The 25,603-nt window shown below is 41.4% G+C and overlaps 1 protein-coding gene and 1 long non-coding RNA gene across 2 annotated transcripts; both read right to left on the reverse strand.

The window, feature by feature from the left end:
• Positions 1–11,294: 11,294 nt before the first annotated feature.
• On the reverse strand, positions 11,295–12,649 carry LOC142657337 (uncharacterized). Its single transcript, XR_012849901.1, has 4 exons — positions 12,548–12,649; positions 11,921–12,055; positions 11,720–11,801; positions 11,295–11,632 (listed from the first exon to the last, which is right to left on the reverse strand). It is a non-coding gene; the product is annotated as an uncharacterized LOC142657337 (long non-coding RNA).
• A 691-nt stretch (positions 12,650–13,340) lies between these two features.
• LOC142657473 (phosphatidylinositol polyphosphate 5-phosphatase type IV-like) lies at positions 13,341–16,697 on the reverse strand. Its single transcript, XM_075832507.1, has 7 exons — positions 16,221–16,697; positions 15,384–15,475; positions 15,038–15,162; positions 14,641–14,760; positions 13,966–14,061; positions 13,689–13,850; positions 13,341–13,510 (listed from the first exon to the last, which is right to left on the reverse strand). The coding sequence occupies exons 1-7, from the start codon at positions 16,533–16,535 to the stop codon at positions 13,341–13,343; spliced, it is 1,080 nt and encodes a 359-aa protein (XP_075688622.1). The 5' UTR covers positions 16,536–16,697.
• Between the last annotated feature and the right edge of the window lie 8,906 nt (positions 16,698–25,603).

Here is a 25,603-nt window from a genome sequence, read left to right on the forward strand (position 1 = left end):
GGGCCAAAATTCCATCTAACATGTGTGCAAACCTCATCATCAACTACTAAAAATGTCTGACTGCTGTGCTTGCCAACAAGGGTTTTGCCACCAAGTATTAAGTCTTGTTTGCCAAAGGGATCAAATACTTATTTCTCTCTTTGACAGTGGTCAAACTAACAAAATCAGCAAGGGATCAAAAACTTATTTCCTTCACTGTAAGTGCACGATATGTTATACCCAGATTGTGCCCCTGAAGACAAATACATCATAAACTGTTAAGCGGGTTCTCCCGGGTATGGCGATGCCATATAAGTGGATGTAAACTGCTGTTTGGGCACACTGAAGGGTTCAGAATGGAGGGAGCGCCATTTGGCTTATGAAGCACAGATTTTGCTTGGTAATTTTTCTGTTTGGGGTTTTGCTGGTATTTCAGTTTATAATCTGGGGGCATATGTAAACTGTGCGGAGTACATCAGTAGATAATAAGAGGATATAATAATGCGGTAAATAAATAATAATCCGCAGTTCTGTGGCCTGTGTCGCACTGATAAATGGTGCCCGATCTTATTCCCCTTTTGGATCGCACTCTGCACATTTTGTGTCGCCATATTCTGAGAGCCATAACTTTTTTTTTGTGACAGAGCGGTGTGACTAAAAAACAGCAATTCTGCTATTGTTTTTATCCTTTTTTTTTACAGCGTTCACCGTGTACTATAATTGACATATTTACTTTATTCTGTGGGTCAGTACGATTCTGGCGATACCAAATTTATATTGCTTTTTTATGTTTTACAACTATTTGCACAATAACATTTATTTTGTAAAAATAATGTATTTTTTCTGTTGCCACAATCTGAGAACCACAACTTTAAAAAAATGTTTTGGTCGACAGAGCTGTATGAGGGCTTGTTTTTTGCAAGACGAGCTATATGTTTTTTTATTGGTACCATTTTTGGATACATGCAACTTTTTGATCACTTTTTATTCAAAGGTGACCAAAAACATAGCAATTCTGGTATTGTTTTTTTATTATTTACTTTTATGGCGTTCACTGCATTGGATAAATTACATCATATTTTTATAGTTCAGGCCATTACGGATGCGGCAATACCAATTCTGTATAGTTTATTATTTTTTCTAATAATTAAGTACTTGATAATGGAAAAAGGGTGAGTTTTAAATGTATTACTTTAAATTCTTACTTTTTTATTTTTGTATAACATTTTTTAACATTTTTTTTTCATCTCACTAGCGACTTGAAGGTCCAACTGTCCGATCGCTGTTATAATATCCTACAATTCTTATGTATTGCAGCATATTATACCTGTCAAATAGCTACAAATGTATACCACAAAACCATATAGCAAAACGACACATGGTCAATAACAAAATATCTTTATTAGTGCAATAAATACAGACAAAATAATATAATCTCATAAAAACTGTTAAAATCATCTAAAACAAAGGATTGCAGTGGTGGTCAGAAAATACACAACATCAAATATATAGTTATTTATATGGAGCAAACAATGAATCACAACTCGGTTAGATCAGGCAAAAGTCACAAAGTAAAGACGAGGCTGGACGGCAGCACGGAGGGCTTAAGGGAAAGCCTCCATGACTGCCATAGGAGGGAAGGTTAGCCAATCAGGGGGCAAAGGGTTAGTGGAGGCAGGGAGAGGGAGGAGATGGAGAGGGGAGGAGTTGGGGTTCGGTATCTGTTCCTCCCGCTGTTTTCGGCATTGAGCCGGAAGCAGTGGGAGGAATAACAGGTAAAAAAGTTAGCTCCCACTGCCCTGCTTACCTGCGAGTATGGCGTCTCCAGTCAGCATGCTTGATCAGCTGCGCGCGACAGCTGAGTTCCACGGTCCGGGGTGGTTGGAGGAGACGGTGGCAGCGCTGGCCAGGATACCTCAGGCGGGCCCGTCTTCGCTCTGTGTCGGCTGCTAGCCCGGATGCGCTCCCCTCCCCCACCCCTTTCTCTGGCGCTGGTGACATGGTGGTGGGGGGGAGAGTTGCTAATTGCTGCCCCTGCTGAAATAAAGCAGAGGGCATCGTCGGGAGCGGCGGTTGCTCAGGCTCGGTCACCCCGCCGCTTCCGGCGGTCCCGCCCACCTGAACGGTTGAGTCCGGATGTGGTCCAGCGGGCTCGACGTACAGGGGGAGCCCTTCTAAGGACACTGTAAGCCAGCTGCTGGGACGGCCGCCTCCTCCCAGGGCCTGCGTCCTGGCAGGAATCCCCAGCCATGACGGGGCTCGGCGGTTTACAGGGAGTCGCAGGCCGGGCTTCCTGTTACGCCACTGCCTTCAGATGCAGTGTCCAGGGTGCAGTCCACGGCCGCCCCACATGGTGATGTGCCGGCCAGGGGGCAGGCTTCGGTGAGGATGCCAAGAACAGCGACGACGACGAGGCAACAGGTCCGGTCGGAAGTCTGGGGCCTTGCGGTCAGGCGGCAGGTCGCCGGCCCCTCTGTCAGCATGCCGGGGTCCCCGTGTCAGAGATGTTGGTGCGAGTGCCAGTCGTCAGCGAGAGAGGATCTGGAAGATGGAGAGCTGGACGAGTCGCAGTGCGGTCAGAATTTTCCGGCTGGCGGGAACACAGCGACTGGGCAGCCTGGTGGGTGCGTAACTCCTACTTTGCCGTATCCAGCAATTTTCATGTCGGGTGTTGGGGGTGGGGCAACGAGCGCGGAAGTATCGGCTGTCCGTAGTGGCGTTGCCAGGCGCGATGGCTTATCGGATTTAGTGGGTATTTTGCGCAAGTTAGTCGGGCGCTTAGATAGGGCTGCGGCGCCTGAAGTTCCGGCGGGGTCCCCGGCGGTGGTCTGGGAAGGTCCTTGTGATGTACAGCCGCGGTCCCTGGTTGGGGAAGTTTCGGGGGCATCCAAGGAAGCAGTGGCAGTGTCTGTTCAAACCAAGGCGCAGAAGGACGGGGATAGAATTTGGCTTGATGATCGTGCTCGGGGCGAGGTTTATGTCTGTTTTGACGGTCCTTTAGGGGCCCACCTTAAACAGGAGGTTCGGGAATGGATTTGGAAGGACGAGTACGTGGAAATTTTTTCTCTTTTGCCGCTTGCGAAGTTCAACTTGGATAAGGGCAAGCGGGATGAGAGTAAGAAGGAGGAAGAGGAGCGTCGGCGATATAGGCTTATCCCGCAGACGTTCGTGAATTGGTCGCAAGATTTTGGCGAGTGTGATTGGGGAAAAGGCGCCTGAAAATTGCTCAGCGTTGTTTTGTTATTTCGATGCCATCGGGGAGGCTCATCAGGCGTACGGGGGTCAGGTGTGGTTGCGGTATGATGAGCAGTTTCGCCAGCGGAAGGCGGTCCGGCCGGCGTTTTTTGTGGGATCACAAGAATATTGCGCTTTGGTTGTGGGTGACGGCCCCGGTTAAGCAGTCCTTTCCCGGAAGCATTGGCCAAGGAGGTCAGTCTAGTCAGTCCGGACAGGGCTCTGGGTCAATACTCGGGTTCTGCTGGCAATTCAATGATGGCCAGTGTAAGTTCGGGGCCACTTGTAAATTTAAGCATGTCTGTTCGGAGTGCAACGGCTCCTCGCATGGGGCTGCAAAATGTATGCGAAAAGGGAAGTGGTCAGGCACTCAGTCCTCCTCCATTGGTCAAGGGGCTGTCGCCGGTGAGGGTGGAAAGGATGGCCCCGTATCTAAATGAATAACCGAATAGGGTTGCAGCCAAGTTAATTTATGAGGGGTTTTTGTTTGGTTTTGTTATTCCCCCTCCTCCGTATGAGGTTCCGCTTACACGGCGCAATCTTAAGTCGGCTTATTTGCACTCGGCGGTCGTTTCGAAAAAACTTTTGAAGGAAGTTTCGTTGGGTCGCATGGCCGGGCCTTTTGTCGAGCCGCCGATAGAGAATCTAGTGGTATCCCCCTTGGGAATTGTGCCGAAGCGGGAGCCCCATAAATTCCGTTTGATTCAGCATTTGTCTTTTCCCAGGGGGTCGTCGGTATATGATGGGATAGATCACGATTTATGCTCGGTTGTTTACACGTCATTTGACAAAGCGGAGGTGTTAGTGCGTGAGGCGGGGCCTGGGGCGTTGTTGGCAAAAACTGACATTGAGGCGGCTTTTCGCTAGCTGCCGGACCATCCGGAGAGCCAACGGCTGTTGGGTTGCTTCTGGAACGGGGGGTTTTATGTCGATAGGTGTCTTCCAATGGGGTGCTCCCTTTCTTGCGCATACTTCGAGGCATTTAGTAGCTTTGTGGAATGGGTGACGAAGGGCGTAGCTGGGGTGGATTCGTTAATACATTATCTTGACGATTTTTTGTGCGTCGGCCCTAGCGGTTCCCCTATTTGCGGTTATTTATTGTATTCCTTGCAGAAGGTTGCGACGGATTTTTGAATTCCTCTGGCGCCTGGTAAAACTGAGGGCCCTGTCCCTACCATCTGTTTTTTAGGGATCTAAATTGATTCGGTTGCAATGCAATTCGATTGCAATTCGAGTGCAGGCTTCCTGAGGATAAATTACTGTCATTGCGTCAAGAGGTGAGGCGTGCCTGCCGATTGAAGAAGATCACTTTGCGTGATCTCCAGTCTCTGCTGGGGAAGTTGAACTTTGCCAGTCGGATTTTGCCAATGGGTAGAGATTTTAGTAGGGATTGGCGGCAGCGACGGCGGGTATCCGGGCATCCCCTCATTTCGTGAGAATTGTGGTGGAACACAGGGCGGATCTGCAGGTCTGGGACGCGTTTCTCGGGCAATATAATGGTAGATCGTTGTGGATGTCGCCGGTACAGGATATGAGCGAGTTGGAGCTGTTTACTGATGTGGCGGTGTCCGGTGGTTTTGGTGCGTATGCAGGAGGTCAATGGTGTGCGGGGGACTGGCCACACAGCTGGGTGATCAGTGGTCTTACACGGAATCTGGCCCTGCTCGAGCTGTTCCCCATCATGGTTATGGTGACCATTTGGGGGCACATTCTCAGGGATAAAAAGGTTTGTTTCCACTGCGATAACATGGGAGTGGTGTTAGCGATTAATAACGTATCGGCATCTTCTCCACCTGTGGTTCAGTTGTTGCATCACTTAGTCTTGGTGTGCTTGACCTTAAACACGTGGGTGGTTGCGGTGCATGTACCGGGGGTTTACAATTGTATCGCTGATGCTCTTTCTCGCTCGCAGTGGGATCAATTTCGTCAATTGGCACCGGGAGTGGAGCTGTTCGGTTTGGCTTGCCCGGAACATCTATGGGATCTGATTTCGGTCCCGTGGAACGGTTGATCGAACGGTCGTTGGCTAGTGCGACTTGGAGTACTTATTCGGCTTGTTGGCAGCAGTGGGAGGAGTGGGTAAGAGTGTTGGGTAACGTCAGCACGGATCAAGACAGGTTGGTGGCATTTTTATACTGGTTGGGGGATGCTTGAGAGGTGGAGTTTTCTCTGGCTAAGGTGACTCGTTTCATTGCTGGGTTGGCATTTGGATTTAAATTACGGGGTTTTCAGGATGTGTCCAAGAATTTTTTGGTAAGGCAAGCTGTGAAGGGTTTGTGTCGCGGCAGGGCTGAAGCAGATCAGAGGCGACCCGTGTCTTTTACCCTTCTTGGTTCGTTGGGCGCATTGCTGGGGGCTGTTTGTAATTCGCCTTATGAGGTAGAGTTGTTTCGTTTGGCTTTTTCTCTAGCGTTTTTTGGAGCACTCAGAATTGGTGAGTTGGTTTCTCCTAGTGCGATGAGGGCTGGGGGATTGCGACAGGCTGATGTGGGTCTATATGGGGATAGACTCGGGTTGTTTTTGTGGCGGTACAAGACTGATCAAGTAGGACGGGGTAAGCGGATAGTGTTGTTTGCCCTCCCGGGGTCGGCGATGTGTCCGGGCATTTGTGTTCGACACAGGGATTTGGAGTCAGGAGTTGGAAGATATTGGCGGAGTGATGGAGTACATTTGACCGAGGTTGGAATTGATTTGTGGAGCCTGTCCTTAGCAGAAGGAATTGAGAGGGCGGTGGTGGTTTGGAGGGACTCACAGGCTTAAGGTGGTCAAGGCCTGTTTCGCTGTGGCGGGGGGAGTCCTGGAGGTTGGTCAGTACAAAATGGTGGGGGTTCGCATCGGGGGTATGCGTCCCCCAAAGAGGTATATAATTTGAAGACTTCATAGGGTGTTATCCCTTTGAAGTGGTCTTCTGGTGGTTGGAGCCATCAGCAGAGGTGAGCGGTGCCTCCGAGCTGGTTTACGGCTGGAGGTAAATAGTTGTTGGTTGGTTTTTCAGATGGCTAACTTAAAAGGAAAATCTGTAAAAAAATCTGGCTTCAAGGACTTCCCCTGCTCTGTTTAGTGTTAAAATGTTGATTGTTATTTATGATTCTGACCCATGTTGGGTCATGTGAATTATAGGAGGAATTATCTGGTCGAATTCCTAAAGTAGTTATCCAAATGTTTTGGATTAAATTGTATTTAAAAAATAATTTAAATTAATAAACGGCTGCTGTGGCCATTTCACATCCAATCTCGGTTGTCACATGTCCTTATTTGGTGGATGGGTGGAAAAGGGGAATAAAAGGTAAAATAGCACATGACCCTACTTAGGCCAGTCAAGACGAGGCTGGACTGCAGCACGGAGGGCTTAAGGGAAAGCCTCCATGACTGCCATAGGAGGGAAGGTTAGCCAATCAGGGGGGAAAGGGTTAGTGGAGGCAGGGAGAGGGAGGAGATGGAGAGTGGAGGAGTTGGGGTTCGGTATCTGTTCCTCCCGCTGTTTTCGGCATTGAGCCGGAAGCAGCGGGAGGAATAACAGGTAAAAAAGTTAGCTCCCACCCTCCCGCCCTGAATTGGGTTGTGTCTTTCGGGATTGGGTTTGTTTTTTGTGCGTTTGTCTATTTTCTTGTGCTTATGATGTATGCTTGTGTAAAATAGCAAAAAAAATATTATAGAGGGAGTAAAGAAAAAGGTTTCAAAAATGAAACAGAAAGACTGCCTAGATAACAAGGAACAGGGAAAAGTTATACCTTGTAAAAAAGCAAGATGGAAAAAAGAGAAAGAAAAATTTGGACTGACATTATTTTGCTAAATATAATGGTAATATTGAAGAAATTAAAAGAATCCTAAAGAGAAATTGGGAAATACTATTAAGTGATCTGTTTTTGAAAGATGAAGTAAGAAGGGCCCCACAAATGATCGTAAAAAGACCAAGGATAATAAATGATATAGTCGCACCATCCTATCCAAAAAAATAAGAAATACTAAAGAAAGGAATAGGGTTTGGGAATAATATTAGAGTTTGAGAACGAGTAAAGTAAATGAGTCTTTACTATTCCCCATAGATTCATATTGGTTGTTTTTATCCTATTTTATTAATATATGTATTTTTGCATGGAAAAAGAAATATAAGAAATTCCCTGTATTAAATAATGTAATTGGGATGAAGTATTAGAGGAATAGAAAGGGTAAAAGAGCGAGAAAGAGCCTCTTCCGAAACATCTGCCATAGAGAGATATGTCCATTGTAGGAAGTATAAAGAGATTTAGGCCCAGATCACACTGAGTTTTTTTACGCTGATTTTGACACGGAAACCGCATTGGAATCAGCACCAAAAAACGGCCGAAACTGTCTTCTATTAATTTCAATGGAAGGCGGAGGCGTTTCTTTTCTGCAGCAGCTTTTAGCGGCTCGCTGTTCCGCCTCTGACCTCCCATTGAAATCAATGAGAGGCAGAGAAAGTGTTTTTCACAGTGTTTTTTGCACGCGGCGCGCAGTGGCCACGGGCGAAAAACGCAATGGTAAATGCTGCGCAAATCGCAGGCAGGTCAAAGTCTGCCTCAAAATTTTTCTGCCTGCAAAAAAACTCTGTGTGAACAGGGCCTTAGAGTTCGGAACGTCACTTCCGGTATTGCGTGAGAAAACGTAGAAAGGTTTGTTTATATAATATAGAGATATTTAAATTGTTTCAATGCTGTGAAACATAGTATTCCTGATGAAGGGGGCTGCCCCGATACAACTGACACAGTAGGTTTTATACGTTTTAATACTTTTTACTATATTAAATATCTGCTCCTATGCACTCTTACTAGGGTCCTGACGCTGAAGGGCTCCTACCACACCACTCGTCGTAGTGACTACTGCACCCAGTGCAGTACAATTCAGGAGTGTACTACTAGGCCACATCTCAGGCCTGCAGGGCAACCATTCATCACTGCAGCTATCTAAGCGGCCCTCTAATACATGGAACGTTCTTTATCCTAATCAGGACCTAGTTACAGCCTCTCCTGGGTTTGAGCACAGTACTGCTCGGCTGACCACAGGTTCCCATGCCAGGCTGACTATTCTCACAGCCCCAGTAGACTCCTCAGAGCGAACCACTCTAGGCTGACGGTACTCTTCAGCCACGCATGTTTCAGTGACAGCCTACACTTATAGGCCTACCCCTACATAGGATAGGCCTTCTCTATCAGCCTACAGACCATAAGAGGTCATTTTGTTAGCTTATTTTCTGCTTTGTTATTGACTCTCACCGTCTCACCTGACTTCATGGTGGCGCAGCGCATCACTGCCATTACACTCTGATCCCAGCCAGCACCAGGCTCTTTCTTTCCAAACCCCCTGTACCTCCCCTGTCACTGTCCAGCAGCCTCTCATTGCTATGTACAGTGACAGCACTGCACATAAGACAGTGCCACTGGGAACTGCGGCCTGTCCTACTACCAACCGGTAAGACAAAACCTTCTATACAGTGAAACACAACAGATACACAAATATACATTAACAGTGAGCACCTAAACAGTTAATATAAAGAAACAGGCAACCAATTTAATAACATAATCAGTTTATCAGCTGGAAATGGAGGTTATACGGCTCGCCCTCATTACAAGCTGCTTGCAATCGACCAACTCATTTATCTGGGATCTGCATGAATTTAAGGGTCTGTTCTGGGATTTTAATTTATTCAGAGGTCTTGGTCAGGTATCTAAATCCATTTTCTTTACTCTGGTTTGGGGTCTGAATTTAGCGGTCTGGTCTGTGGTCTGCAATTAATTGAGGGGTCTGGTCTGAGGTCTGACATTATTTAGATGTCTGGTCTAGGGTCTGCATTCATTTTATTTACTCTGTTTTGGGGTTTACATTTTGGAGTCTTGCCTGGGGTCTGCAGTTAATTGGGTCTGTTCTGGGGTCTGGTCTAGGGTCTGAATTTATATAGGGGTTTAGGCTGGTGTCTAAATTTATTTGGTGGTCTGGTCTGGGGTCTGCATGAATTAAGGGGTCTATTTTGTGGTCTGAATTCTTTACGTTGCTCTAGAAGCTGAAGATGGCTGCAGAAGGGAAGAACTAAAGATATCTCAGCAGCAAACTCTGTAATGTTATGTCAGGAGAAGTCATCATAGCGGTCCTGGCTGGGTGGAGATAAAATGGAAAGAGAAAGTCTACAATCAGAAAAGACGTCACCTGTGATTTACCCATTTTAAGGCGGACCTGTCAGCTCTCCTGATATGGAGCATCTTTACTCAGAACTCTGTGTTGTGATGGTCTTCTGTTATTTTTCCTGGAAATGTGAAAATAAGGCCATCATGGAAACGCATTGGCATGCAACTAATTGATTTTAGCTACAAATCAACAGCCGCAGTACAAAGCTATACATTGAGTTTCATGCAACCCTTAAATAAGTAATAGAATTTAAAAATAAGATCAATTAAAATCAATCAGTCTCTGTGAAGTCCTAGCCTAAATAGCAATTGAGTGTTAGCATTCACCTTGTCTATAGAATGTATCCCTATGTAAGGCCAAGTACCGGCAAGGACCGCAGGGTTAGTCGCAAGCAATAAAATACAGTAGACCCAAGTAATGCAAACAACAAATTCTTTACTGACCAGTGGTATATAAACATCCACAAGGGGATGTAAACACTACTCTACAAAAAAAGAGGCACAATCTCTTTCAAACATTACACAAATAATGGCGCAATGCGGCATGGGTGGCACACCAGCTTCTTTTGCTTGTTGGACGGAGCATTAACTCATCCTTGCTTCGCTTTAGGAGTAAGTCCTCTTCTTCAAACATCTGCCCATTTATTTCAATAGGAAAAACGGCGTTCTGTTCCGACGGGCCGTTTTTTTTAAAAAACGGCAGCGAAAAAGAAGTGCAGGTCACTTCTTGGGACGTTTTTGGAGCCATTTACATAGACTCTATTGAAAACAGCTCCAAATACGGCCGTAAAAAACGCAGCGAAAAACGCAGCGAAAATCGCAAGTGGCTTAAAAAAACGTTTGAAAATCAGGAGCTGTTTTCCCTTGAAAACAGCTCCGTATTTTCAGACGTTTTTGAGTTTGCGTGTGAACATACCCTAACTGCAAATTAACCTGCCATACATATTGGGGAGAAAAAGAAGGAAAGTTTGTGCTCCTGGACTGTGCAATACAAAATCTTCAATGTATCATTGTCTCAATTTATTTACCGCCACCCTTTAATCCTTATGTCTTTGGTGTGGTACAGGAGTTTATTGATAAAAAGCCCTTGCAGATTATCCACTGCTACTAATTGGCGACTTCAATGGAGTAATGGACTTTAGTATGGACAAATGTAACAGGTGGGAGGGGGTTTAGGATGGTTACTGCCCCGCAGAGGAAATTGCACAGCAAGAACTTCAGACGACACAGGTATAAGATGCTGAACAGAACTTTACTCCAACAGAGGCACAGTCTTCACGGTTATAATATTTAGTACATAAGCTTGACGGTTTCACTAATAAATAGGCTCTATACTTGGCGGTTTCTGATTTAACTTGTGAGAATGGGACAATGTGTTTGCTATGGTTCAGTCTCAACTTAAACTTGTGCTGCAGAGGGTCTTTGTTCTCATATGAAATGCTGAGCTAGCGATACGCCATTCAGGCTAGCAATACAAAGTATTTTTGGTTGATCAGTCACTTTGTAACTTCTGCCCTAACTGGCAATCTCAACTGGCAGCTCTCATCCTGCCCGTTTGTCCAATCTGAGATCTGTGGGGATTGTGTCACCCTAGCGGCTTCCCTGCTTAATGTGATTGTCTCCGCTTGTAAAGAGAGCCCAACATTACATTTTATGGAACTGAAATTTAAACAACTATCAAATATATCAATATTTTACATCTCCTGTCACTTTTTGTCCAACACAGGATCTAATCCAGTACATATGGCGGCACGTTCCATACTCTCTGTATTGTGTACATATGATACAATGTCCTGTCACCTACCACTGGATTAAACGCGATGTCACACAAATAGCGCTGTGAAGGGTCGGATAAGTGAATTGTATACACTGTGGTAAGTTGTAGCCGGGCACTGAACACACTAATAAATACCAGTCACACTTATGAATTGATGTTAAAGATTTATTTAAGGTTTTTGTGGATCAAAATATATAATGGTAAAGATGATGTTATACAAGATTCAGCAAAAACAATGGAAGATGTCACAGTATATACTGTAGTATCAGTAAGTGGTGGGAAATCTGTATTCCAGAGACACAGGAAGAGATGACATGTTCTCCTGTTCTGGGCCTGGTCTTCTGGGTAACATTGATGCACCGGTAACCACACTGATGTCTCTTCTGTGACAGATGTAGAAAATTTTAAGTCTCGCCATTGGAATACTTGTAAGATGGCGGGTTCTGCCCTCGGTTGTTATTGGCATTGATGTTGATGGTCTGTTTGTATCTGCTGACTTTTTCTGGGGGGAGAAGCACACAATCCTATTAAATATTCATCATTCAGGCTGCTTACCAAATATAGAGGGGACATATCTAGAGGAACTTACCTTTCTATCAGCAATGATGGCGGCTCCTCCGGTCACAGGGAGCGCAGTTCTCACAAGATATACTGCGGAATTGATGTTTATGCTGCAAGAGAAATATTTGCTATTAATGCTCAACTAATGTGTGTTTCTTGGCAGTCACAAAATCTAGAAGAGGTTTTATTGTGGATTTTCCTATTTGATCCTAGGGGTTACACTACAAACCTTGAAGATGATTGATCCAAGCGATGGGTTGGATCTAAAGCTGCGCTGTTCAGGATGTTACAGGAACTTTCTGATGTTCACAAAGGTGGAATCATTGTTTTATGCACCTGTGATGGTAAATGTTCCTTAGGAGTCCTGCAAGATGCCAAGTAATGTCTTACATCAATAACAATGTTCCTTGTATCTATCATGTAGTTTCTGCCGCTTACGGCACTTTTCTAAAAAAGTGGACAGAGAGTAGCTGAAGCAGCAGAGCCCCCAGCAGCCGACACATTTATCATAATAACATGGATTATTAGTTATTAAGGTGTGGGCCTTTTAATAAATTAGGCACATTTTACTCCAAGTTTTTTTATATTAAGACCGGTGTATGAAACGTCAGTCTTAATGAATTCCCACCAATCTATTATACTACATACATGCTTACAGTTTTCTTCTAAAACCCATAACCTTCATTTAGAAATTAAATAAATATCTGAATACAAGAAAATTGAACTAGAAGATAGAATGACTTATTTACAATTTCTTTATGTTGGTTGATAAAATAAATTACTGATACAGAGGAAGACTTAAGAGATGGAAGAACATTCTCACATCAAACATAATAGACAAGTACAATGCTCTCACCTTATGTGCTGTAAGGACATGAACAGACGCAGCTACTTTTTTTGTCCTAACCTCCTAATGCCCTTCAAATAGATCTTGCGGTCAAAGCGTCCACCAGCCAATGGGATGCTGGAATGAGAAATATATTGATGTAAGACATATGATAATGTTAGCAGGTAACCACACAATAATTGTTTTGTTTCACATCCTAGATTACTCCAGTACTGTCACCCAGGTATACAGCCACCTACCCCAAAGTGTGAGCTCTGGCTATAAGGCCCATGTAGTAATGGCGGCTACTGAAAGAATCATACCAACAACATGGAGGAAATCATGACTTACTTATCTGAACCAGGTCTGAGCTTTACTTCAAAGATACCAAAAACGGGTCGGTGGTCTGAGGTCTTCAAAACAGGGCAAGAGTCGTATTTCAGGACTCGCACATCTCCCTCGTATTGGCTTTTAAACAACACCCTGTCCTGTAGAGGTCATAAAAATAACAAATATCATCAGTGCAATCATATTATAATTTATTTATAAACCTCATAGCATCATAGACTGAACATTTCGGCCTATTTTATTTAAGAAATATACATTTTGAGACTTTCTTGCATTTAAGGTTTGACTTGGTCACACAGATTTAATGAAATAAGTATCTTTGAGCCATGCTAGGCGAAGACATATTACACTGGGAGACGTTGACAAACTCACTACAAGTAAAATGGATTGGATGCTTTGTTCTTAAGAATTATTCCTTCATCTATAATAACAATTCATTACCTTGCGCGAGGGGATTTATTATATGAAAATCTAATCATGAAATGTATTCTTTCTTTAGCTCTGTAGACCTGGAAATAAGATATCTTACCGTATATGATGGGACTCTCTGCTTTTCTGATGTATCGTAGGTGTCTGTGCCAATGTCGAACTTATATGTAGGAAGGAATTCTATGGTGTGCTCCTTAAACCCTACAAATATGGACCCTTAAATTAAAAGAAAAAAAAACATGTCAGTATTAAAAACATGTGCAAGAGATGTAGGGCTATATAAGAATGTGGAGAACATATGAACCATCATGACGATTTGTATTGATCTGTCGAGGTGTATGTGGTAATAATACAGGCTGAGGAGTGATAGAGATCTGTCTACTAGTAAATGTACCGTTGTTCTTGGCTTCATTCAGATGGTCGTGTTTGAGGAGACTGGACATATCTCTTCCTTTAATGTTCTTCAGAAGAGATTCCACGTTTTTTCTGTCCTCTTTCAGTTGAAAATTGAGGTCCCCAAACCAAAAAACTCGATCAAAGCGGCTGGTGACGTCCACTGTAGAATGAGATAAACACAGGACACAGTTAGACGACGTGACTGCATTAGAGTCAATGGAGATAAATAGAGAGATAAAGGAATCGATAGGTTCAACCACATAAGTAATACTCACAGGCATTGGAGTTAATTCTTTCCGGAATAATTTGAGGCAGACGGAGACCCTCGGTGATAGTTTTATAGTCCTGGATCCTCTTGTGGACTGCCCCAACTGCCAACAAAAATATACATATCAGTAAATATGACCTCTTGGAATTTAGGACAACCACCATATTTAAGTTTTCTTTGACAATAGGTTTCTTTATCCTATATTATCTAGGTATCGTATCTACTTCTTGGGCTGTGTAGTCTGAATGTTCCCTCAACAATCAATTTTTTACAAATAGTATTTATATTAATTGGATTTCTATTGACATTTTAGAAGATGAGACTGGTGGAGTTCCATGATCTGGGTCCGCACTCTGTACACCAGACACACTGATATTTCTATTACTGTAAATCTAAGACACAATCATTTTCATGACAGAGGATAATGTATTTCTATAGCATTCTGTAGAGGACATTAGGCCGTTTATCCTTCCAGTATTATTCTCTCATTATATAGAATAAGTTTGATGGATTAGAAGAAGTTTGACCAAATGAGGAAGAACTTTTAATTTTACACCAAAACATCAATAGTACAGATCTTTTCATGTCATCTCATATATTCCAACTTATTATTATTAAACAGCAGCACTTTTATATACAATAACACTGTACATAGTCATATATTAAAAACAGACATACTTACATCTCATATGGGAATTAATAAACAGGAATGATGTCCCAAAGATGGTGAAGGCAACACCCAAGGCTCCTTTAGTTTTGACATGGTGGAATAGCCTGGTTGTTACATGGGTGTGCTCTACCTCTGTATAAGAAATGAAACACAAGAAGAAGGGTTAGTGGTTAATAGTATAACATGCAACAATGAAACAGAGATAGTTTCCTATTAAACGCTGGAAATATTACTACAACACCATTTCACACTTTGTAACTGTGGAGTAAACTATCAGATCTCCAATACTCCACAGTGAAGAATCTGAGAGTTGGGTTCTTAGACATCTAGTTCTAATGACTAAATAATAAGTTCAAACTAATGACTTCAATTAGGACTTATTATGTAAATGTAAGAAAGTGAATCTTACCTGAGCAGAACCAGATCAGTTCCCGTCGAATAAAGATGGTGAGATACAGGACTCCGAGCCCGGATGAATGGTATAGCACGTAGTGTGGACCAAGAGTCTCTTGTAATTTTATCTCCCATTCCCGTCTACAAGAAGACACAATTTCAAGTTTACATATTAATAAATGACACCAGATTAAAATATTGAACTCATTTATTAAATAATCAATATTATAACCTCTGGGGTTAAATAGGAAAATTTAGGAGTGATCCTACAATAAGTAGTAGGTCAAGAGAGAATTTCAATCAGCCGACCTGTAGTCCATCTGCAGACATAGACTGTTGTAAGACAACCTGAGAAGACTTACCTGTTTGGACATCCTTCCTGAACGCCAATTACGTAAATGTCTTTGGAGTCATCTGATGGCAACAGCAGATCCTCTAGATTTTGTGGGAACTCCTGCTCAAAATATGAAGATATTTATAATGTATACACAGAGCACCAACCAAACTGACATCTTCTATATCACCTACAAAAAATTATATCTGATCGAATTGGATTTTAGTCTTTATAGACTATGGCCAGTGCTGCAGTCTTAGGATCAGAGGCATTGCCATTCCAAAGACATAGATTATTAGTTTGACAGTTTGCAGTGTGTGCAGCAACATTGATTGGCCCAAATGTTTAGAAAATTTGGGCCTAGGGTAGTATATAATATGGCTATGTGATATCCAACTACAAATTTATCCAACTTTAGGCTATGTTCACACGGAGTATTTTGCAGGAGGAATATCTGCCTCAAAATTCCGTTTGGAAGTTTTAGGCAGATTTTCCTCTCCCTGCACACCAATTTTCGCAGAGTTTTTCGCGGCGTTTTTCGCCCGCGGCCATTGAGCGCCGCGGGCATAAAACACAGCGAAATACGCTTTCTCTGCCTCCCATTGAAGTCAATGGGAGGTCAGAGGCGGAAGCGCCCGAAGAAAGGGCATGTCGCTTCTTTTTACCGCGAGGCAGTTTTACTGCTCGTGGGAAAAAGACGCCGACGCCTCCCATTGAAATCAATGGGAGGCATTTTCGGGCCTTTTTTGCCGAGTTTTGCGACGCGGTTTCCACGTCAATAAACTCGGCAAAATACTCTGTGTGAACATAGCCTTAGATCAGATACACTCATGGTTCACAATAGATATTGTATATTACTTCTCACCTTCCCCTCCATATTCCAGGTGGCAACGTATAATCTCAGCCGTCTATTTGGGAAACAGCGATCCAGTTCTTTAGCGCCAATCACAGCGCTGCTGCCCAAGCTCCTGATTGCGCTCTTCTTGGCGTTCTTTGAGCCAATGTCACAAGGTTTGCTGTGACTTGGATCGCTGCATTTTTCGGCTGGCATATCTTTGATGTTGGAAAACTTCTGGAGTGAGATGTTAGGTTCCTCCATAGTTGGTATCTCTTTCATTAGATTTCCATTATCAGGAATCTGAGACACATGATATTTTTTGGATTTTTTCCAAAAGGGCATGGTTGGTTAATAACCCGGGTGCAAAACTGCACCAATGTCCGTGGTAGAAAACCAGGCGACAGTAAAGATTGAATTTAACTAATCGCCTCTAGTTCTCTGAAAATAGGACAAATCGCTGACCGTAAAAGCAACACAGTAATCCAACAGTGTCAATCCAACAGCAAGATCTAGAATGACCAGAAAAAGAAATAGTTAGGGAAAACTTAAAGAAAACCAGCTGGAGAAATTAGTTATGAAAGGGGTATTCCAAGTACAGGATCTAGACAATCATAAGTGTTTGAAGATCACATTGCTTGGGGTCTTGGGGCTCGGACCCCCTGTGAATGACATTGCTTGGGGTTTGGATTTTGGAACAATGTATTGGTTGTTGAATTGACCATACGGTATGACATTTCCGGGGTTTATGTAATTTTTATATGAGAGATACTAACTATAATTTAGAACCTCTGTAGTTTGTTATAGACATTATTATTATTGTCATTTTTCATTAATATATATATATATATATATATATATATATATATATATATCTATATATATATATATATATATATATATATATCTATATATATATATATATATATATATATATATATATTAATGAAAAATGACAATTGCTTTTGAGGATACAGGATTACGGGGTCAGGGCTGTTCTTAAGAAATCACTTCCCTAACATTTTTATATTAGTAATTATTATTATTAATAATAATAATTGTGTATTTTACACAAATAGAAAACCTCAAATGCATAATTAGTAATTCCCTAGTAAATATTTATTATGTGAATTACTCCTGTTATAAACTGAAGGGTTCCAATAATAAGTTCTCAGGGCTGCAGGACATTCACATTCCCTTTTTTTGTGGTTGCTTTATCAATTTACCAGCAGAATACAGATGCAAATTTTTGTCTGCAAGCTGCATTCTGTCTCTGGAGCAGAAGTCACAGGCCGCCATATTGCCATTTAGCAACTTCTTAGTAAATTAGTATACCTATTCCAAATATAAACTAAACATTAAATGGCAGACACAGCAGAATTATACCGAAGAATAAAATATTCATAAAGAAACTGATAGGTGAGACTCATCTAGAGACGTAGTGCTGATAGAGTACTTACCGGTCACATCCAACTGAGTGACAGCTCTGAGGCCAGCACCATAGTATACACCCACGCTCTGTGACATCACAATAGCTATACCCGGGGTGAGCTGCTTTTATGACCTCACCCATAATTTGCATATTTCAATATGGATTTATCATTATTTTTAATAGTAGTGACATCACAATACATAAACCCAAAATACACTATGTGGCCAAAAGGATGTGGACAGCTGACCCTCACACCATTATAAGCTTGTGGTACTTCCCATTACAAAGCCATGGATGTTAATATGAAGTTGGGCCCCCTTTTGTGGCTATAACTTCTTCTGGAATTTTTGCCCTTTTAATTAAAAGAGCATTTGTGAGTTCAGGCTCTGATGTTGGGGTCAGGGCTCTGTGCAGAGTGTCAAGTTCCTCCACACCAAACTTATCACTCCATGTCTTTATGGACCTTGCTTTGTGCAAAGGGGCAACGTCATATAGAAACAAGGAAGGGTCTTTACCAAACTAGTCTCACAAAGTCGGAAGCATGCAATGGTCTAAATAGTCTTTACATTACCATTCACTGGAAATAAAGGGCCTAGCCCAAACCATGATAAGTAGCCCCAGACCAGTATCAATTCCCCACTAATAATTTTTATATCAATTGATCAAAATTCAGAATTGAATTAAATTGTAATTATTTCTGGTGAACCTAAATAATATAAGGAATTATAGTCCCCTAATATACAGTCCTCTAATATGAGCATATTGAAATTTCTCTTTTACAAGTGGTAAACATAATGGTAATAAGGGAGCTCAAATTTTGGCCACTTACCCTGAAAATCTAAGATACTTGAGCAATTTAATTGCACACTAATACTAATACCATATTACTACCACTATCACACAATATCTTCTAGAGATGGAATAATTCAATGTTCCTAATAAAACTAATTAATTAGCGTGAAGTACAGATGTAGCATTGATAGATTACTTACCGGTCACATCCAACTGATAGTGACAGCTCTGTGACCAACATCATTGTTTATACCCAAGCTCTGTGACATCACAATAGCTATAACCGGTTTGAGCTGCTTTTATGACCACACCCATAATTTACATATATCAGTATGGCTTTACCATTGGGAATATGAATTTGATGATATTGTATGATTTGTACCTCTAGAAACGTTTAGTGTGATCTGTAATTTTTCCGGGTGTTTTCATCAATTGCTTTACTGTATAGAGTATTTTTTTATTGAAAATAATAAAATTGAAGTTTTTAATGGGAACGTTCTCTGATGAATTCTTTATAGGGGATAAATGATCATTTCTGTCTGTGTGACATGGGGGAAATCATTTATATTATCTTAAAATATATAATTTATGTTTTGAATTTTAATAAACCCTAAAGACCCCCATTAGAGGATGTGACTCTGCACCAGTAAGAACACGCTACATGCTGCATCTCCTGTGCTCAGCCCTCTTACTCCTTATAATCCTGAATACATACTGCTTCACAATTCCCCTACCAGCTTGTAATAGGCATCAGAACAGCTGTGGGCAGCCATTACCTCATGTACCATGTCCTGGAAAGGTAATAGAGGTGGTAAGAATCGATCTAGAAATCCTGAGACAAGACGGTTATACCTGATGTGAACGAATGCAGCGTCAATTCTATATATCATAGGCCTCCCAGAGAGGGTAGAAGGCCAACAACCATATGTATTCATTAAAAATGGCTGCTTTATACTTTTATGGATACCACAATCTCTGCTGCATTTATAGTCAAGAGAACTGAAGAATTCCTTCATAGTCTCTTCATCTGGGTCATTTCTCAGACAATTGATGGCCCATTTGGTAAACTATAAAGACAGGGATTGGCTTTACTAAACATCAAGTAGTCATGGCAGTCAGAACTCCACGATCAGAAAGTGATGACATATCCTAATTGTATTCCCCCTACTTTATGAGATGTAAAACCACTTTAACCCATTAATGATGCAGCCTAGTTTGGGCCTTAAGGCTCAGACACCATTTTTCAAATCTGACCTGTGTCACTTTACCTGGTAATAACTTTGGAATGCTATTCTTTTATCCAAGCGATTCTGAGAATTTTTTCTCGTGACACATTGTACTTTATGTTAATAGTAACATTTGGTCAATACCTTTAGTGTTTATTTGTAAAAAACACCTACATTTAGAGACATTTTTGAAAATGTTTGATTTTTCTAAATTTGAGTGTATCTGCTTGTAAGACAGATAGTAATACAACACAAAATACTTACTAGTTAACATTTTGGAGGTGAAATTTACAAATATATATATATTATTATTTTTTTAAGAAATTCCATTATAATTCATTTTATTTCTGTAACACAGAAGGTTTTAGCAGAGAAACTCAGCTCAATATTTATTGTTCAGATTCTGCAGCTTTTAAAAATGTCCCACATGTGGCCCTGGTGGACTGAAGCACAGGCCTCAGAAGCAAAGGAGCACCTACTAGATTTTGGGGCCTCCTTTTTATTAGAATATATTTTAGGCACCATGTCATGTTTGAAGAGGTCTTGTGGTGCCAAAACATAGGAAACATCCCCAAAAAGACGCCATTTCGGGACTACACTCCCAAGGAATTAATCTAAGGGCATAGTAAGCATTTTAACACCACAGGTGTTTTGCTGAATTTATTGAAATTAGGTCATAGAAATTAAAATCGAAACATTTTTCACACAAAAAAGTAGTTTCAGCTCCGATTTTTTTTCATTTTCACAAAGAATGAAAGAGAAAAAGAACACCAACATTTGTAAATCAAGTTCTCTCAAATACGATAATACCCCATATGTTGTCATAAATGTTTTATTTTTACAAGGGTTAATTGGAGAAAAAAACACCACACAATTTTTTACCCAATTTCTCCTGAGTACAGCAATATCCCATATGTGGCCCTAAACAGCTGTTTGGGCACACGGCAGGGCTCTGAAAATAAGGAGCGTCATTTGTCTGTAGGAGCGCAGATTTTGCTGGATTGGTGTTAGATTAAAGGAGTGAAAGAGCACCATGCGCATTTGAGGTCTATTTTAGTGATTTTTCCATAGCATTTGCCCCCAATTGCAGGACTCTGAGGTCAAATAGTAAAGCAAAAACTTCCAAGAAGTGACCCCATTTTTTAAAAAATACCCCTCAAGGCATTTATTAAAGGGTGCAGTGCGTATGACCCAATACTACTATTTTTACTAGAAAAATGTGCAGTGGATTTTCCGCTGATATGCCATTTAAGTGCACGATATGTTATACCCAGATTGTGCCCCTGAAGACAAATACATCATAAACTGTTAAGCGGGTTCTCCCGGGTATGGCGATGCCATATAAGTGGATGTAAACTGCTGTTTGGGCACACTGAAGGGTTCAGAATGGAGGGAGTGCCATTTGGCTTATGAAGCACAGATTTTGCTTGGTAATTTTTCTGTTTGGGGTTTTGCTGGTATTTCAGTTTATAATCTGGGGGCATATGTAAACTGTGCGGAGTACATCAGTAGATAATAAGAGGATATAATAATGTGGTAAATAAATAATAATCCGCAGTTCTGTGGCCTGTGTCGCACTGATAAATGGTGCCCGATCTTATTCCCCTTTTGGATCGCACTCTGCACATTTTGTGTCGCCATATTCTGAGAGCCATAACTCTTTTTTTGTGACAGAGCGGTGTGAGGGCTTGTTTTTTGCGGTACAGTCTGTAGTTTTTATCGGCACCATTTTTGGATACATGCAACTTCTTGATCACTTTTTATTCTATTTTTTGAGAAGCGTGGTGACCAAAAAACAACAATTCTGCTATTGTTTTTATCCTTTTTTTTACAGCGTTCACCGTGCTTTTTTATGTTTTACAACTATTTGCACAATAACATTTATTTTGTAAAAATAATGTATTTTTTCTGTTGCCACAATCTGAGAACCACAACTTTAAAAAAATGTTTTGGTCGACAGAGCTGTATGAGGGCTTGTTTTTTGCAAGACGAGCTACATGTTTTTTTATTGGTACCATTTTTGGATACATGCAACTTTTTGATCACTTTTTATTCTAAAGTGACCAAAAACATAGCAATTCTGGTATTGTTTTTTTATTATTTATTTTTATGGCGTTCACTGCATTGGATAAATTACATAATATTTTTATAGTTCAGGCCATTACGGATGCGGCAATACCAATTCTGTATAGTTTATTATTTTTTCTAATAATTAAGTTCTTGATAATGGAAAAAGGATGAGTTTTAAATGTATTACTTTAAATTCTTACTTTTTTATTTTTGTATAACATTTTTTTAAACTTTTTTTTAACATTTTTTTTTCGTCTCACTAGGGACTTGAAGGTCCAACTGTCCGATCGCTGTTATAATATCCTACAATTCTTATGTATTGCAGCATATTATACCTGTCAAATAGCTACAAATGTATACCACAAAACCATATAGCAAAACGACACATGGTCAATAACAAAATATCTTTATTAGTGCAATAAATACAGACAAAATAATATAATCTCATAAAAACTGTTAAAATCATCTAAAACAAAGGATTGCAGTGGTGGTCAGAAAATACACAACATCAAATATATCGTTATTTATATGGAGCAAACAATGAATCACAACTCGGTTTGATCAGGCAAAAGTCACAAAGTAAAGACGAGGCTGGACGGCAGCACGGAGGGCTTAAGGGAAAGCCTCCATGACTGCCATAGGAGGGAAGGTTAGCCAATCAGGGGGGAAAGGGTTAGTGGAGGCAGGGAGAGGGAGGAGATGGAGAGATGGAGAGGGGAGGAGTTGGGGTTCGGTATCTGTTCCTCCCGCTGTTTTCGGCATTGAGCCGGAAGCAGCGGGAGGAATAACAGGTACAAAAGTTAGCTCCCACCCTGCCGCCCTGAATTGGGTTGTGTCTTTCGGGATTGGGTTTGTTTCTTGTGCGTTTGTCTATTTTCTTGTGCTTATGATGTATGCTTGCGTAAAATAGCAAAAAAAATATTATAGAGGGAGTAAAGAAAAAGGTGTCAAAAACGAAACAGAAAGACTGCCTAGATAACAAGGAACAGGGAAAAGTTATACCTTGTAAAAAAGCAAGATGGAAAAAAGAGAAAGATAAATTTGGACTGACATTATTTTGCTAAATATAATGGTAATATTGAAGAAATTAAAAGAATCCTAAAGAGAAATTGGGAAATACTATTAAGTGATCTGTTTTTGAAAGATGAAGTAAGAAGGGCCCCACAAATGATCGTAAAAAGACCAAGGATAATAAATGATATAGTCGCACCATCCTATCCAAAAAATAAGAAATACTAAAGAAAGGAATAGGGTTTGGGAATAATATTAGAGTTTGAGAACTAGTAAAGTAAATGAGTCTTTACTATTCCCCATAGATTCATATTGGTTGTTTTTATCCTATTTTATTAATATATGTATTTTTGCATGGAAAAAGAAATATAAGAAATTCCCTGTATTAAATAATGTAATTGGGATGAAGCATTAGAGGAATAGAAAGGGTAAAAGAGCGAGAAAGAACCTCTTCCGAAACATCTGCCATAGAGAGATATATATGTCCATTATAGGAAGTATAAAGAGATTTAGGCCCAGATCACACTGAGTTTTTTTACGCTGATTTTGACACGGAAACCGCATTGGAATCAGCACCAAAAAACGGCCAAAACTGTCTTCTATTAATTTCAATGGAAGGCGTTTCTTTTCTGCAGCAGCTTTTAGCGGCTCGCAGTTCCGCCTCTGACCTCCCATTGAAATCAATGAGAGGCAGAGAAAGTGTTTTTCACAGTGTTTTTTGCACGCGGCGCGCAGTGGCCACGGGTGAAAAACGCAATGGTAAATGCTGCGCAAATCGCAGGCAGGTCAAAGTCTGCCTCAAAATTTTTCTGCCTGCAAAAAAACTCTGTGTGAACAGGGCCTTAGAGTTCGGAACGTCACTTCCGGTATTGCGTGAGAAAACGTAGAAAGGTTTGTTTATATAATATAGAAACATTTAAATTGTTTCAATGCTGTGAAACATAGTATTCCTGATGAAGGGGGCTGCCCCGATACAACTGACACAGTGGGTTTTATAAGTTTTAATACTTTTTACTATATTAAATATCTGCTCCTATGCACTCTTACTAGGGTCCTGACGCTGAAGGGCTCCTACCACACCACTCGTCGTAGTGACTACTGCACCCAGTCCAGTACAATTCAGGAGTGTACTACTAGGCCACATTTCAGGCCTGCAGGGCAACCATTCATCACTGCAGCTATCTAAGCGGCCATCTAATACATGGAACGTTCTTTATCCTAATCAGGACCTAGTTACAGCCTCTCCTGGGTTTGAGCACAGTACTGCTCTACTGACCACTGGTTCCCATGCCAGGCTGACTATTCTCACAGCCCCAGTAGACTCCTCAGAGCGAACCACTCTAGGCTGACGGTACTCTTCAGCCACGCATGTTTCAGTGACAGCCTACACTTATAGGCCTACCCCTACGTAGGATAGGCCTTCTCTATCAGCCTACAGACCATAAGAGGTCATTTTGTTAGCTTATTTTCTGCTTTGTTATTGACTCTCACCGTCTCACCTGACTTCATGGTGGCGCAGCGCATCACTGCCATTACACTCTGATCCCAGCCAGCACCAGGCTCTTTCTTTCCAAACCCCCTGTACCTCCCCTGTCACTGTCCAGCAGCCTCTCATTGCTATGTACAGTGACAGCACCGCACATAAGACAGTGCCACTGGGAACTGCGGCCTGTCCTCCTGCCAACCTGTAAGACAAAACCTTCTATACAGTGAAACACAACAGATACACAAATATACATTAACAGTGAGCACCTAAACAGTTAATATAAAGAAACAGGCAACCAATTTAATAACATAATCAGTTTATAAGCTGGAAATGGAGGTTATACGGCTCGCCCTCATTACAAGCTGCTTGCAATCGACCAACTCATTTATCTGGGATCTGCATGAATTTAAGGGTCTGTTCTGGGATTTGAATTTATTTAGAGGTCTTGGTCAGGTATCTAAATCCATTTTCTTTACTCTGGTTTGGGGTCTGAATTTAGCGGTCTGGTCTGTGGTCTGCAATTAATTGAGGGGTCTGGTCTGAGGTCTGACATTATTTAGATGTCTGGTCTAGGGTCTGCATTCATTTTATTTACTCTGTTTTGGGGTTTACATTTTGGAGTCTTGCCTGGGGTCTGCAGTTAATTGGGTCTGTTCTGGGGTCTGGTCTAGGGTCTGAATTTATATAGGGGTTTAGGCTGGTGTCTAAATTTATTTGGTGGTCTGGTCTGGGGTCTGCATGAATTAAGGGGTCTATTTTGTGGTCTGAATTCTTTACGTTGCTCTAGAAGCTGAAGATGGCTGCAGAAGTGAAGAACTAAAGATATCTCAGCAGCAAACTCTGTAATGTTATGTCAGGAGAAGTCATCATAGCGGTCCTGGCTGGGTGGAGATAAAATGGAAAGAGAAAGTCTACAATCAGAAAAGACGTCACCTGTGATTTACCCATTTTAAGGCGGACCTGTCAGCTCTCCTGATATGGAGCATCTTTACTCAGAACTCTGTGTTGTGATGGTCTTCTGTTATTTTTCCTGGAAATGTGAAAATAAGGCCATCATGGAAACGTATTGGCATGCAACTAATTGATTTTACTTACAAATCAACAGCCGCAGTACAAAGCTATACATTGAGTTGCATGCAACCCTTAAATAAGTAATAGAATTTAAAAATAAGATCAATTAAAATCAATCAGTCTCTGTGAAGTCCTAGCCTAAATAGCAATTGAGTGTTAGCATTCACCTTGTCTATAGAATGTATCCCTATGTAAGGCCAAGTACCGGCAAGGACCACAGGGTTAGTCGCAAGCAATAAAATACAGTAGACCCAAGTAATGCAAACAACAAATTCTTTACTGACCAGTGGTGTATAAACATCCACAAGGGGATGTAAACACTACT

Source organism: Rhinoderma darwinii, chromosome 7, assembly GCF_050947455.1.
Source record: "Rhinoderma darwinii isolate aRhiDar2 chromosome 7, aRhiDar2.hap1, whole genome shotgun sequence".
Classification (NCBI taxonomy): Eukaryota; Metazoa; Chordata; class Amphibia; order Anura; family Rhinodermatidae; genus Rhinoderma; species Rhinoderma darwinii.